This window comes from Chelonoidis abingdonii, chromosome 1 (genome assembly GCF_003597395.2).
Source record: "Chelonoidis abingdonii isolate Lonesome George chromosome 1, CheloAbing_2.0, whole genome shotgun sequence".
NCBI lineage: Eukaryota > Metazoa > Chordata > Testudines > Testudinidae > Chelonoidis > Chelonoidis abingdonii.
This window is the reverse complement of record NC_133769.1, coordinates 364,642,930-364,658,892: the sequence shown is the minus strand read 5'-3', so window position 1 is coordinate 364,658,892 and position 15,963 is coordinate 364,642,930. Positions and strand designations below refer to the sequence as shown.

Below are 15,963 nucleotides of genomic sequence, written 5' to 3'. Positions count from 1 at the left end.
CCTTATTTATTGCCGTCTTCAGCAATAACACACTCACAAAAGTCATGTTGTTTTACAAAAAGAAGATTTTCATGGCGAAGACTTTCAAATATTAAGTACCAAATGAAAAACCCTAACCTGGTTTCCCATTCCAATGGCTTTCGCTGGTTTTCCTTACAGCGACCCACATGCCCCCCTCTGAAGGAGGAGAAAACAGGACGGCCTTCACCCTTAAATCAGCACAAGTGAGAGCGCCACCATGCGCCTCCCTCTGATGATCTGTGGAGCTGGGGCTGCAGAGGTTGGAGGTGTCACGTCAGGGTCCGGAGCTGGAGAGCAATGGCTGGACAGGCCAACTCCCTTTTGCAGATGAGGACATCTTCCCTCTATGCTCACAGCCCAGCTGGAGAGAGAGTAGAATGGTATGGTCCTGGAAGCCAAAGCCAATAGGACTGTGCAGCAGGGGGAACAAGAATAATATGTAGCAATTATCCTCCACAGAGCTCAAAGCACTTTGCAAAGGAGCATCATTAGTCCCATTTTACAGATGGGGAAACTGAGACTCAGAAGACTTAAGTGACTTGTCCAAGCTCACACACTGAGCTCTCATGATTCCAAGTCTCCCTAATCCCAAGACCTCACAGTGAAGTGAGGGTCAGAGGCCCACTCAGTGGTACCCCAGGGTCCATATTGTTCTATGTGGATTCCTCTGCAGATTCACTGGCGTAACTCACACAAAATCCTCCCTTCTCACCAGCAAGGAGAACCTGTGTCTTTACATGATACCTGCTACCTTACTGCATTTGGGGTGCTTGTTTTATGCAGGAGGGTAGCATGTGGCCCAAGGGATGGTAATTCCCAGTGGGGCTCATGTTTAAACAAGGTCTTGCTCCAGCATCCTCCTGCAAGGAAGTCCCAAAGCCAAATCTGAGATGTGCCCAGATCGGTGTCCACCTGCAGACACCAGAGGGCGGGATTATGATAGCGGGGCAGGATCCAGCAGAAAGAGAGCTTGAGTTGGGAGGATGACAATTCTTTGTGAAAAACAAATAGTTTGGGCCAGATTCTCATCCCCGTGCTCGTGTTGAGTAGCACCATGGATAGCCACAGAACAGCCACCTTATGTGAGGGGGCATTTTACTCCCTCTTTGTGCCAGTGTAAACAACTCCACAAGGTTTAAAGCAATGGCCGTTCGAGCCCCTTCGTCTTCGCAGGCAGTGATAACAGTAACACTGACTCGCCTCCTTTCATTTTCATCAATTTCACTGGGTGTCATTCAGTGGAGTTATTCCAGATTTACACCAGTGTAAGAGACAGCAGAATCAGGCCCTTAGCATTTACAGATCACCTTAAAAGCATCAGGTCCCTTCCCTGCCGCTGCTCCCATTGGCTCCAATGGACATGCCTTGCATAGACTAGCAAGACTCAGCCAGTGATTCCCCACCAAGCCCCTCAGTCCATCAGAGATGAGATTTGTTAATCTTACAGAATCATAGAGTCATAGGACTGGAAGGTACCTCAAGAGGTCATCGAGTCCAGTCTCCTGCACTCATGGCAGGACTAAGTATTGTAGGTGTCAACTCCATGTGTGCTCCGGGGATGGAGCACCCATGGGAAAAAATTGGTGGATGCTTAGCAGCCACCGGCAGCTCCCGCCCACCCCCCTGCCCCAGCTCACCTCCGCCTCCATTCTGCCTCCATCTCCTCCCCTGGGTGCACCTCCTGCCCGCTTTTTCCCCCGGCTCCCTCCCAGCGCTTGTGCCGTGAAACAGCTGATTTGCGTGGCAAGTGCTGGGAGGACGGGGAGAGATGGGGGAACGCAGCACACTCGGGGAAGAGGCAGAGCTGGGGCGGGGATTTTGGGAAGGGGTCCAATAGGGGCAGGGAGCGGGTGGAGTTGGAGCGGGGACTTTGGGGAAGGGGTTGGAATGGGGTCCGGGCAGAAGCGGGGAAAGGGTGGAGATGGGGTAGGGCTGGGGAGGGGACATGAGCCCTCACCGGCGCCAGGGAAAGTTGGCGCTGATGCTAAGTATTATCTAGTTCAGCAGTTCTCAAATTGTGGGTCGGGATCCCAAAGTGGATTAAAATGGGGTCACCAGGACTGAGTTGGACTTGCTGGAGCCCGGGGCCAAAGCCAAAGCCCGAGCCCCATCACCTGAGGCTGAAGCCTGAGAGTTTCAGCCCTGCATGTTGGGACTCAGGTTACAGGCCCCCCCCTGCCTGGAGCTGAAGCCTTTGGGCTTCTTCAGCTTTTTTCCCCCTCACCCAGACCAGTGGGGCTCAGGCAGGTTCAGGCTTCAGTCCCCCCTCCTGGGGTCATGTAGTAATATTTATTGTCAGAAGGGGGTCGTGGTGCAGAGATGTTTGAGAACCCCTGATCTAGACCATACCTGACAGGTGTTTGTCTAACCTGTTCTTAAAAATCTCCAAGAATCTCCAGTCTTCCACTCATGTTACAAGCCCTGGGCATTTTGGGCATGGAGGAGGGGTTGTTCACTATTGGATCCTGAGGGAAGGCGGTGGCAGCTATTTATTTACTATGGATGGAGTGGCCTGCTATCAGTGCCATGGGGCAATGCTTCCAGGTGGCTCGCTTTACCTATTGTCTGGATGCCCAGTAGATGGTGTGCCCCTGTTAGCTAGAATACATTCTTCAGTCCACATTGAAAGGATAATGTAACAAATAAGCAATGTCACAGCCCTGCAAGGTAGATAAGTACTGGCAGCCCCACCTTACAGCTGGGGAGACCAAAGGAAGGAGGAAGCCAAGGCACCTGTGGAAGCCAATACAAAAAGTGGCTGTGTCTGCTCCAGGTGGCACGCTCCAGGAGCTGAAAAGCTTCAAGAAGAGTTGTAGTGTTCAGGTTATCTCCCAGAGCCCCACACGTGGCTTCCTTGTGGCAGACGATAGAAATGTAACAAAAGAATTAAGGTGTCACTCGCACCTGTTCCTTGCCATAGAGGTCTAGACTCAATGACCCAGGAGGCCACTTCCAGTCCTATGTCCTTCAACTGTCTTCTTAATCAGGTCATGTGTTTTTTTGAGAGTGGTCCTTTGGGGCCATATAAAGTCCTGTACCATCCCTGCATGCCCCTTTGTGTCCCAGTGGGGTGTGCCCCACCTTGATTTACGCAGATTGGGCAGCAGTGGGTTCACTTTAACAGCCAGTGGCAAGGAGAAGCCACCACACACTAACAAAACCGCACGTCCCCTTTTAATGAGGGTTCAGGACAGGAGCAATCACAATACACAGTTCATGAGGGCCTCACCTCAGGGCCCTGGTTCAGAGCTGCCACACTTAACATCCCCCCAACGAAGTCTCTGAGTTGAATCAGGCTGGTCTCCAGGAGCCTGAGAAAGAACCCACCACCCACCTCTACTCCCTTCTTTCTCTCTCAGCTGCCTCTTTAAATAGCCCAGCCCTAGGGCGGGATGGGGCCTCTGTTCCACGCTGGGCTGTCATGGTGGCAAGCTCCAGCCTGTCCCTAAAGGGGCAGTGCGCTCCTTCACCAGCCCATTGGTGATCCCAGTGAAGTCAATGGCAGATTTGTCATTGATTTCTCTGGGAGCAGGTTAGAGCTCCTTGTGCTGGGAACAGCACACAGAAGTTGGCCCTTTTTAATCATCCTGTGGTAGCTTGTGAGATGGGTGTCTGACTCCAGCAAAGGCCTTTGGCTCTCTCAAGATGGAATTCCATCTGCTTCAAGACGGAGCAAGTTCTTCATCAAAACACAGCGGTCACTGACTGCCTCCTGAATGGCAAGCCTGGGGTGGGCATTGCTTTCTGATTCTGACCAATGGACTGTGCTGGATGGAAACGTCTCTCAGACCTTGAGAACTGCCACCAATGTGATCCCATGTATCCCCATGTTTTAAACATCCTAGGTAAAAACAGGCCATCCCATATCTCAGTCATGCTTGTCCCCGTGCCCTTCAATGAATAATAATTAACCATAGGGGAAAAACAAAGACAACATAATCACTGCTATTTCAGACCCAGGCTTCCTGGAGAGATCTCTGATTAGAAACCAATTCTGGAGTTCTACCAGAGGCTTTCTGTGTGACCTCAAGTGAGCCACAGCCTCAGTATCCCATCTCTAAATTAGGGGAGTTGCAAATCCTAATTCCTTAGCGTTGGTAAAGTGGTTTTGATCTTCAGCTAGAAGGCCTAGAGAACTGCGCAGTAAACAATGGCCTCCCTCTAGACCCAGGTAAAGCTGTCAGGAAGGTACCTCTACATCTTCAGTGCTGACTAGCCCCTGTAAGGAACGTAACAATAGCCTCTGAGGTCTGAAACTGAAATATCAAAAGAGGGGCAGCTCTCTCTGCTGTTTGCCATGTCCATGACAGATAGCTACAGCAAACAGAAACCAGCGCAGGCATTGAAGAAGATCCCGTACTATGTGAATGTTCAAATCAACATGTCTGGTCAATACTTGCTATTCTAGCCATTGAGGGTGCGTCTACACAGAGAGCCGCAGCGAGTTTCAGAGCTTGGGTCACCAGACTTAGGCTCAAGCTACAGTGCTAAAAAGAGCTGTGTAGACATTTGGGCTGGGTCTGGAGATCAGGCTCTAAAGCCCTTCCCTCTCTCTAGGCTTCAGAGCCTAAACATATATAGCTGGTTTTAGCACGATAGAGCAAATCTGTCCAGCCAGGCTCTGAGACTTGCTCGCTGAGTGGGTGCTTCTGTCGGCATAGCTAACGTCATTCAGGGAGCTGGTGTTACTACACCCGTTGGACTATTGCTGTTGGCATACATTGTATCTACACCCGGGGGGCTCTGTCTCTAAAATTATACCCATAAAGCTGGATCGGCAGAGCCCATGTAGCATAATCATGGCCTCCGTTGGGGAAGACGGCCTAATTCAGTAAGGGGTGTTCTCGGTGACAAACCATTCAAATGCAGTGTGGAAAAGAGCCTTCCCTTAGCTTAACCTGTTTGTCAGTCACAGACATGATGCTCATATTTCTTATAAGGAAAGAATCTGATCTGCTTTTCTCCTCTCTATCTAGTGCATATCTGGATTCTATGTGCCGCTTTCTCAGGTTGCGAGAGGTCGTACATTCATCAGGTCTACAGCTGATGCAAATTGGCATGATTCCTTGACTTCACCAGAGCTGAAGATCTGGCCCTCAGTATTGCCTCAATCTCTTGCTCTAAGCTGAACCTATAAAGCCTTCATTTCATCTCCTAAATCATCATCTGCAGGTGAATGTAAACCTAGCTGTCGCCTGTGAAATATGAGCAGATCCCAAAGAGCTCGATGTCGCTGACCGAGCCGTGGTGGGCAGGCCTAGTGGTGGAAGTGAGAGTTCGGCCTACCAGTCAGTGTTCAGGAAACAAGTTAAGGGTGAGTACTGGAGCAACAGGAGCCAAATGCCAGAGCTCAGGGTTAAACCAGTCATAAGGCAGAGGTGGAGGCAGGGATCACTACTGGCGTGACAGAAGCCAAATACCGGAACCAGAGGGTCAAGCAGAGTCAGAAGCCAGAAGCAGAGACAGGGATCAAAGCTAGCAGTCTGAGGCTGGAGGGCAGCAGGGGCTGGAGGGACTGGAACAAGGGCAAGTACAGCTAAGAGCATGGTATACATCAAGCAGCTACTGATCTGGTGTAGGAGCCAGGCTTATAAGCAGGGCTGCTAAACCAGCAGCCAGTCAGGGGCTGGGCCACTCTGCCATTCCAAGGCAGTGCAGCTAGCAGGGAAGTTAGTGGGAGCAGGCCAGCGGCTGGGCTGGTCCCTGACACTCTGGGTTACAGAAGTCATGATCACAGCTCTCAGCAGTTTATCCCTACCATATCATTGGAGGTCTGTGTACCATTACCGCTCACTTGAGATGGACATATGGGAGAAACTGACCCATATCTCAGCTTCAGTAAAGCTTTTGATACAATGTCACATGACCGTCTCATAAACAAACTAGGAAATATAGCGTAGATCGGGGTAGGCAACCTATGGCACTGATTTTCAGTGGCACTCACACTGCCCAGGTCCTGGCCACTGTTCTGGGGGGCTCTGCATTTTAATTTAATTTTAAACGAAGATTCTTAAACACTTTAAAGACCTTATTTACTTTACATATAATAGTTTAGTTATATATTATAGACTTATAGAAAGAGACCTTCTAAAAATGTTAAAATGTATGACTGGCACACGAAACCTTAAATTAGAGTGAATAAATGAAGACTCGGCACAGCACTTCTGAAAGGTTGCTGACCCCTGGCGTAGATGAACTTATTATAAGATGAATGCATAACTGGTTGAAAAAGCTTTCCCACAGAGTAATTATCAACAGTTCACAGTCAAGCTGGAAGGGCATATTGAGTGAGGTTCTGCAGGGATTGCTCCTGTGTCGAGTTCTACTCAGTAGTTTCATAAATGATTTGGATAATGGCATAGAGAGTACACTTATAAAGTTTGCGGATGATACCAAGATAGGAGGGGTTGCAAGCATTTTAAAGGACAGAGTTATAATTCAAAATGATCTGGACAAACTGGACAAATGGTCTGAAATAAACAGGATGAAATTCAGTAAGGACAACAGCAACGTACTCCACTTAGGAAGGACTAATCAATTGCACAACTACAGAATGGGAAACGACTGCCTAGGAAGGAGTACTGCAGAGAAGGATCTGGGGGTCACAGTGGAACACAAACTAAATATGAGTCAACAATGTAATACTGTTGCAAAAAAAAAAGTGAACAACATTCTGGGATGTATTAGCAGGAGTGTTGTAAGCAAGGCAGAAGAAGCACGAGGAAAGACTGAATAATTGGGTTTGTTTAGGCTGAAGAAGAGAAGAATAAGGTGGTACATAACAGTCTTCAAGTAGGTAAAAAGGAGGAAGATAAATTGTTCGCCTTAACCTCTGAGGATAGGACAAGAAGCAATGGGCTTAAATTGCGGCAAGGGAGACTTAGTTTAGACAATAGAAAAAACTTCCGAACTGTCAGGGTGGTTAAGCATCGGAACAAATTGCCTAGAGACAGGTTGTGGAATCTCCATCACTGGAGGTTTTTAAGAACAGGTCAGACAAACACCTGTCAGGAAGGGTCTAGATAATACTTAGTTCTGCCTCAGTGAAGGGGACTGAACTGGATGATCTATCCAGGTCCCTTTCAGTCCTACATTTCTGCGAGTCAGACTCTAAACATTTTGTAGTGTCGAGCTCCAGCTAATGCTGGGGCAGCAATCCAACAATCCTGCATAATGGACCAGCTCTTCAGCTGTTGTAAATGGCATAGCTCCCTTGATTTCAACGGATCTTCATCAGTTTACATCAGCTCAGGCTATGGCCCAAAGCACGTACAATGCAGTGCATCCATTTCCAATGCTGCTCCTGTATCCAGCAAGTTATGGACTGGGCCAGCCAAATGAAAGAGACTGTCTAAGAATGTGCATTTATTGGTCAGCTTGTCTGTCACTGTAGCAAGTGCTGAGCTGACAGTGGCATGGCTGGACTGAAAGTCCTTCGACAGCCAGGAGGTTAGGGGAGAGGCCCTGTTGGGCAGGTTCCCAAGCCCACATGCCAGGTTATTAACAAAAAAAGTGTGTGTAGCTGTTATTGAAACATAATGTTATGGCTATAAAAAGAGAGTCGACCTACTCAGGGTGAGCTGTGTTTTCATTTTACTTCTGTCTGGGCATATTAAATGATCAAGAATAAAATTTACTGAAGGTCCCCGTCACCCACACATACACGCACAACTCCTTGACTCCAAACACTAGCAAGGGGATTGGCTGGGACACGTGAAATTCTGATTACACTCCCAGCCCCTCCTGTATCAAAGTGCGGAGAAGCCTCGTGCTCACTGGCAGATAAGTGGGCCTGAGTCTCCTCTCACTCTGGGGTTGCATTGGTGTGACTCTGTGGGGTTACTCCAGTGTGAGAGAGGGGATAACGGGGCTCATTAAACCCATCATCCACACAAAGGGCGCCAAACACACAGACTTTCTTCTTGCTCTTCCAAAGGGATTAGACCTATCAGAATACAAGGGACCTCCTGACTTGGGAGGGGAGCCCTTCTTAGCCAACAGGCCTATAAATTCTACATGGAGACCAGCTCTTCCATTCATGTGGCTGAAAATATTTCACTGGGCAGCTGTCCCTCCCATGCCCAAAACATCCCAGGGGATTAACCCACCTCCACCCCCAATTTCTCAAACAGAATGTAGTAATAATCTCTTACATTTTTCTTGGCCCTGTTCATCCTGAAGTGCTTTACAAGCTACTGTAGCTACAAGGTTTGCTTTCCCCACCACATGCAGCCACTTCTGGGGAGAATCACAGCAGCCTTTAAACAGTGGGCAGCTACACTGCACTAATGTGTGGGTGAGGGATTGAAGAAAAATACTATCCAGTGGAAAAGAGATGGGGAATTCTAGGTAAGCAGGCTATTAAAATTCAGCTGGGGTTCATACTCTTGTGAAAAGTGCCATGGAATCTCTAAGGACCATAAAATTAATGTTTCAAAATTTGAAATCAATGAAGTGAGTTCAGTGGCAATACACTGGGGTAAATCCAGAGTAACTATGAACCAGATCCTGCTCCCACTGAAATCAATAGACACATTTCAACTGACTGCACTGGATCAGGCCTTATATTCATGTATATTTCAATAGACACAAAGAATCCATCCTCCTCTGGGCCTTTTCAGGCTTTTGTGTCAATCTTTGTTAAGCACATAGATTGTAGATTCATGCCACACCCTTCTGCACTTTTCAGAGCAGGGTACAAATTAGCAGGAGTTTAGTTGCCATAGGTTTTCATCAGGGTCATGCCCTCACCAACTAACCTTGTTTTGGAGTGTATGTTAATCAGCATCAGTGTTTCAAGCACAGTTGTAAATAAAAAGTAAAAAACCACGTCTGGTACAGAAAGTCCAGGAGCTGATCTGACAGCCCTGTGTTTACAGAGGGCTTCAAAGGAAAAGTACAGAAAAAGCTGTGAAGGGGACTTGTTAAAATAGGCTGGGTTCTTGACCTGTTGCATCTTAGCTACTCTTCTATCAGCGCTGACTTCTACGCATGCACTAAGTCCTGGTGCTAACCATCACCATCAAGCTTCCAGGGGGTTGTAGCTACTGCACATGCATGGAAACAATTTCCCTTTGCACTTGTACACAGCACATCTCATTGGAGGATCTCAAAGCACGTTAATGAGGCCTCACAACCTGCTCCCCACCAGACATGGATGCGTTAGCGTAAAGTGAAATCTTCTTAACTGGAGCACTCCTGTGGACAGCTCCATTAAAGGGCCATTCCCAGCTGATGGCCTAACCCTGTACCCAAGGCAGTCATTGAGAGTTTTGTTGTTGACTTTAATGGAAGCTGGAGCAGGCCTTATGGAAAGAGGCCTTTTAAAAAAAAAAAAAAAAAACACATGTCAAGATGACTTCCAGGCTCATTGGTAAAATAATAGTTCCTGGATTCTCCAGTGACACTGATGTGAAACAGGCCCTGTTTCGCTCTACATTAGCAAAGTGCATGTGACCACAGTCACATTCTTGTTGAGTTCATGGCCTCAGTGATATCCCAGGGCAGTGGGTTCCACAGATTAATTGTGCATTGTGTCAAACAGTACATCCTTTTATCAGATTTCAGTGTGTTGACTTTTAATTTCACAGGGTGCCTCCTTGTTTTTGTGGATTGAGGAAGGATAAATCAGTGTTCCTCATTGACCTCCTCTAGACCAGACATCAGGAATGGCGGAATCACCCTAAAACGGGAGATGCATAGGCACCCGAACCATGGCCCCGCCCCCCTGTGCCACACTCCCAAGGCCCCATCCCCACACCACCTCTTCCCCCCGAGCACCTGCCCTCCCGCTGTCCATTCCCCCAAGACCCTGCCCTCGCACCACCCATTCTCCCCAAATCCCCGCCTTCACACTGTCCCTTCACCCAAGACCCTGCCCCCGGACTACCTCTTCCTTCCAAGACCCCCTACCCCGTCATTCACCCTTACAGCAGGTAAAAAGTGATGGGGCCATGGCCCCCAGCTCCCCCTGTTCTGGTGCCCCTGCCAGACATTTTTTTTTAACAATATCATTTAGAAGCCCCACTGGAGTTCCAGGCCATGCTGTGCTAGGCGTGCTGTACAAGCACACAGCAACAGACAGTCCCTGTCCCGTAGTCCTTACAATGTAACTAGACTAGACAAAGAGAAATAGAGGGGAAGTAACTTACTCGAGGTCAACCCACAGGTCTGTGACAGAGCAGACCACACAACCCAGGCCTGCTAACTCCCAGTCTAACACCTATCACCGGACCACTCTGCCTCTCCTATTTCATACACCTCTTTCGCATCAGCTTTTATTGATCTCCTTGCTATTCTGAACGGCCCTAAATGTTATTACCTCTTCCCATGGGGGAATCCATGTCTTTTGTTGCGTTTCACTGGATCATGTCTAGGATTGCTACATGTTCCATAAAAGACTTGTGCCAGTACAGATTAACATCCTTGTGCCAGGCAATAGTTTACAGTGGTGTGAGCAACACTTCGATGACAATGCACATGGAGATGTGATCTTGTCAGTTCCAATAGTCTGGCCTGGATCTGTACTGACTGGAAGGTGACTGAAGAAACCCAGAGCACTGCAGGAAGCAATGCTAGAGTTTCATTAGTTGGCATGCTCCTCCTGGAGTCAACACTGAAGCAAACACTGAAGCAATACCCTGCCAGGCTGTTGGGGGCGCTGTGTTTCTGAGGAGGTGTCACCCTTCAAAGGAGGATCGAAACTGTGATCATGACCACATGGGATCGTTATAAATCTCGTGGCACTTTCTGTAACAAAATCGATACAAATCCAAGTGGCCTGTGCTAACTTCAATGCAGGTAACTGCATTCTGCTCAGCTGCTGGTCCTCATTTCTAATAAATAAGCTACTCCGCACTTCTTGCCTTAAACGGCTGCACACTGTCTGCGATGTATTGATAAATAGTTACCATGCTTGAACCCCATTTCAATAATCTGAGTGCTCACCATCTGGAATGCCTTCCATCAACCTAGCAGTGTCTATAAGGAGGCTTTGATTAGCTTAACTATGTCTCTTGGGATTTTTCACACCCTGAGCCACATACGTAGGTCAACCTATATTTGAGGTGTAAACCAGGCTAAGGGCACATTTACACTTTGAGCTGGAGGTGTAAATTCCAGCTGGAGAAGCTAGTTCTGACTGATTTATAACCTCAGAGGCAGGCTACCCCGAGTATGTACCCATCTGAAATGCTAGCTACATCCGCAGGGCAGCCAGCCCCTCCCACCTCTGCAGTGACACTCTGTAGTGCAACAGGGAATTGCACCCACTTTGCCTGAGTCCCAGGCCAGCACCCTAACGCCTGGCCAATCCCTCCTCTTCTGTACACATCCCCAGGCTATTTGTGGAAGCTCTGAGGGATCTCATTTCCCACCACAAACCTCCATTCCAGTCCATCGAATACTTCCCGGTTTGGAGAAATCGTCAAATCCCAGCGCAAGGAGCCGCTCCCTCTGATGGAGCACACGCACTAAAAACGAGTCTCTGCATGACCAGTTTTGACCAGGCTCTTTGTAGATTCGCTAGCTAATAATCATATGTATTTGACTGATTTTGTTATTGTTGGTTTTGTGCTAGCGTGGGGTTTACATTGTATAAGAAGGCGCAATGCATTGGGCTGGGCTCCTAAACCATCATCACACTAACAGCCAGACCCGCCACCCTTACGCTGAGTAACGCCTCACTTTTCATGTCATCTCATTGTTCTCGATCATCCCAGCTAGCTCCATGCACTGATCCTCCTTGCTTCACGTGGATTCAATCAAGCTAAGGCACTTACATGGCCCCCAACACTGCAGTATCTGAGCCCGTCTCAATCTTCAGAGTATTTATCCTCCCAGCACCCCTGTGAGGGAGGGCAGCGCTGTTCTTCCCATTGTACAGATGAGGAACTGAGGGGCTAAGTGACACAGCCTGTGGCAGGTCAGGGACGTGATGCCTGGTCGCCTGGATCTCAAAGTAGTGCCTAATCCCTCCCCTCAGAAGAGGGGCTCAGGGCCTCCAATGCACTGTACCCACACTGTGAGACCTCGCTGTGCTGCCTGCGATCCTTACTGGGGAAGAGGTGGAGTCAGGGTGCACCAGGGAGCAGGGGGTGGTCCAGGGGCAGGATTTGCAGAGGATGTGCACTGTTCACATTCCAACCCCACGGAACTAGGCTCTGAAGTTAATAAACTGCCAGGTTTGCTCTGGATCCCACTGCAGATACTTGAGAGCTACTGCAGCCAGTGGGATAATCACCGGTAGCAAAGCTCCAGTAGTGCCGCATTGGTGGAGGGGAGGGGGCAGAAGGGGACAGAGCTGCTGCAGAGCTACAAGGCTTCATGCAGATCCCAGGGGCAGCTTTTCCTCAGGGGAGCAAACTCTACCACCCCATGAGAGGATGATTCAGGGAAATCTCAGCTAGGAAATTCCCATGTAGGCTTCCTCCCAAGAAATCCCCTCCTACAGCTTTTCACCTGGGAGGGAACAATCTAAGCTGCTGAATTTCCTGGGAGTAAGGATGGCACAATCTGGACCTACATGAGTGAACCCACAGCACACATATTCACCGTATGGACTGGTACATGCAGCGTGTCTATACACTCAGACTAAAATCTACCAGCCTGTGCTGCCATTGAATCACTTCTGAAGGCAGCCCTTGGCTAGAACAACATCTAACCCTTTGGAACTTGTTTCAGCTGTCAGGCAGCTGAAAGCAGACAAGTTAACAGGTGCAGGAGCTGGAGCAGCAGCTGTCTAGCTGCGTGTAAGAGAGACCTCTTCTGGCGGAAGAGAGGAGAGTTATGTCTACCATCAGCCCTGCTTTCTTTTAGCTCACCAGCTAAAGGCTCCTACTTCTTGTAAGATCCCCAGCTAGCATCGCCCCTCCATCACTGCTACCTGGGAGAGCCCTCAGCTGAGCTAGCACTGATCTCAGAGATGTAGCTTTGAATTGCCATGTGCCTTGCAAAATCAGCTGTAAAGCATGTGTGAAATGGCTCCGGTGACTGGAGCAACATCTACTCACATACCTCAGATCAAGATTAAGCCCTAACACTTTTATATGCTGGGGAATAGGAAGAAGAAGAAGCAGATGAAGCCATAAGCTTTCCGCACAAAACTCCATATCTTAGTTTCAATATGCTAAACTGCATTACCAGTAGTTTACCAGTTTCCATATTGTATGTTGGGATGTTATTGCATCTGCTGAGTAAATACCAGTGAATGAAATAAACATCCCCTACCAATAATAGCCTGTCTCACTGAAACTCAGAGGTAAAGCAAGGAGCTGCTGGGGCTGGAGTATAGGGCTTTCCCAGGTCAGCGGACCAGATGCCAAAGAAGGAACTCCTCCTGCATCATGGCCAGCAGAGAGATGCCCATGTTTATGTCCTACTGCAAAACAACGTCCCTGATGAGTTTATGAAGGCACAAAACAGGCTTGCTGTGTAATGTGAGCAGAGAGGAAAGGTGAAAATGGCAGACTAGAAAAAGAAGTCACCCGTGCCCTTGTTCCTAAATCAGGTCGTCAGCAGTAAAGGACAGGCAGACCTTGACCAGGCTGAGATATACACTTCCAGTCAGAACTATTGCTCCAAAAAAATATCTCTTTCAGGGAGAGGGCGGGAATAGGAAGTTCTGCAAGGTAAGTAACAGAATCTTACATGTGCCTGGTACCAAACTCATCCTTAGCATAATGGCTGATTTCTGCGGTGTTGCCCCATGGAGGAATTTGGCCCATTGTTTCTAAAGGATATTCGCCAGTCAGTGGAAATCTGCAGCTCCTACCTGCCACTGAGATGCATGAGCAAGGTAGAGATTGCCAGACTGGATCAGTTCCAAGTTCTAGCTAGACCAGATCCTGCCTCTGACAAGGGCCGGCACCTGATGCGTCAGAGGAAGTGGGCAGATGTGGGAGAACCTGCCTCCCATGAAAATCTCATCCTAATCCCTAATAGGTAGGGAATGTCTTAAACCCTGAAGCATGGGGCTTCAAACCCCTTCTCAAGCTTTTTCGTTAGTATCAACTATCACAATACTAGGAATTGGTTGTTAGTGATATCTTTGCCTTCCGATTAGCTCTGTCAGAAAGTGGAATGATTCTCAGTTACCTGGGCTTGCCTTGGAAAAACTTGCTTTAGAGCCCTGTATGTGCCATGAGAGGAAGACCCATGGTGGGTTCTGAAAACAAGAACCTCTAGAAAAGGAGCATCAGTAGCTCGCTGCACTTAATGAAAGCCTGCACTGCACTCACTTTGGACAGGAGGGAGAGAGAAGAAATTATAAACAAAAGCTTTACAGGTAACAGCTCCCTTAGAAGCTAGGCAGAAGAGAAAGTATCTATGCTAGTTTTCAATGCAAACACTTCTATCCATTTATTAACAAACCTTTGCACTTTGTTAGCACTTCTGTTATTATCACTGATGCCTGCATGCGAGGTACTTCATGGACAAGTATGAAGCCAATACCCTAAAAGACAGGCTCTCTAAGCATTTTAGCGACTGTAATGACTTATACCTCAAGCACTGAACACCACCGCGTTATTGGCCCCATTTTACATATGGGGAAACAGAGGGGTTAAGAGACTTGCCCAAGGCCACACACAGCAAGCCTGTGGCAGTGCTGGGAATAGTGGTCAGGTCTCCTGCATGCTAGTAATGCAATTTAATCAGAAGAGCATCTTTTTTTCTCCGTATCTGTAAGGACAAACTTCCCAGCTTCAATCCATTGGAACACTGTGACCTGAGTTCCGTACTACAGACTTGCCACAAGCAGGGCTGCTGTGGCATTGCTCGTTTCTCTTTGGAACATCACTGGTGCAAAAGCTGATTGCTCAAAAATCATAACTCCCCACACCTGAGAGTCTCTTCTGGGGCAAAAGGTTCATTGAGATGTTACTGACACTGCATTCTGTCACCTGAGTACGGGTGCCTGGTTAATACAATCCGGAGCATCAATCAGTAGCTCGCGCTCTCTAAGCAAAGCTGTCTCTAGCCACTGAGCTGTTCACAACCTCATGACTCAGGTTCTGATCTCAGCTACACCAGCAGAAAGCAGCAATAGAGCCAGTGAAGAGAATTTATACAGGTGGGACCCAGATTAGAATCTGACCCTATGTTTTCATACCTGGTACCTACTGCTGTCAGCATAAAGGAGACCACATGCTAGTAATACATGCATCTCTGCACTTATTCCTGCCAAATGCAGCCTTTCCTAATTATCCCTAATTATCCATGATGCTCATTCCTTCCAGACACAGAATCTCTCGGGGGAAAAATCCCCCAGCAGACAACTGCACAGTCCTACTCCCCATCATTCAATTCCTACCCTCCCATACGTCTCATCCTTAATCATTCCTTTATATCTTATTTTTTAATCGCTCTTTACTTACGAGCTCTGGCTTCAATCTCAGAGGCAATAAAAAGCAGAAAAAATCCCAGGAAAAAGGACAGCTCTCTGATTTCAGGAATCATTCTTCCTTTCAAGGGGAGGAGGGGGGGGGGAAAAACCAAAAGCCCAAACACTTTCTTTGCAGAGCGTTTAAAAAGGACTCAATATCCACAAGGCTACTTAAGAGCAGCAGCAAGCGGCCACAGAGTCAGCATATGAGACACACGCACGACACAGCTAATTCCTTCTTTACACAGAGCTCCCGCCAGCAGTTTGTTTTAGTCTCATCAAAGGCGCCTCCTTTTGGGGAAAGCAAGGAACTTTTTTTTTTTTTAAATAATAACTAGCAATCAGCACTTTTTATTTTTTTCCCCACTTTTTTTTTTTTTTTAAAGTTTTGTGAAATTCCTCTGCTTCTTGGCGGCACTAGGGGAGGGGCTTTAGCGAGGAGGATTTGGAAAGAGTGGAAACATATTAACCCCTCCCTTTCTGCAGCCTTCCCAGGAATATCCTCTCCCCCCTAACCCTGTCATGGTAAATAACATTCCTAGGATTTTTCCCCCACCGTG

General features: G+C 48.0%; 1 protein-coding gene across 1 annotated transcript in view; it reads right to left on the bottom strand.

Moving 5' to 3' along the window:
• CHRDL2 (chordin like 2) overlaps positions 1 to 15,608 on the bottom strand; it is a 75,382-nt gene extending 59,774 nt beyond the window's left edge. Inside the window, exon 1 of the mRNA XM_032765034.2 lies at positions 15,396 to 15,608. Within this exon, the coding sequence (XP_032620925.1) occupies positions 15,396 to 15,477 (82 nt within the window). The 5' untranslated portion in view covers positions 15,478 to 15,608. The remainder of the gene's footprint in view (positions 1 to 15,395) is intronic.
• Positions 15,609 to 15,963: the final 355 nt, after the last annotated feature.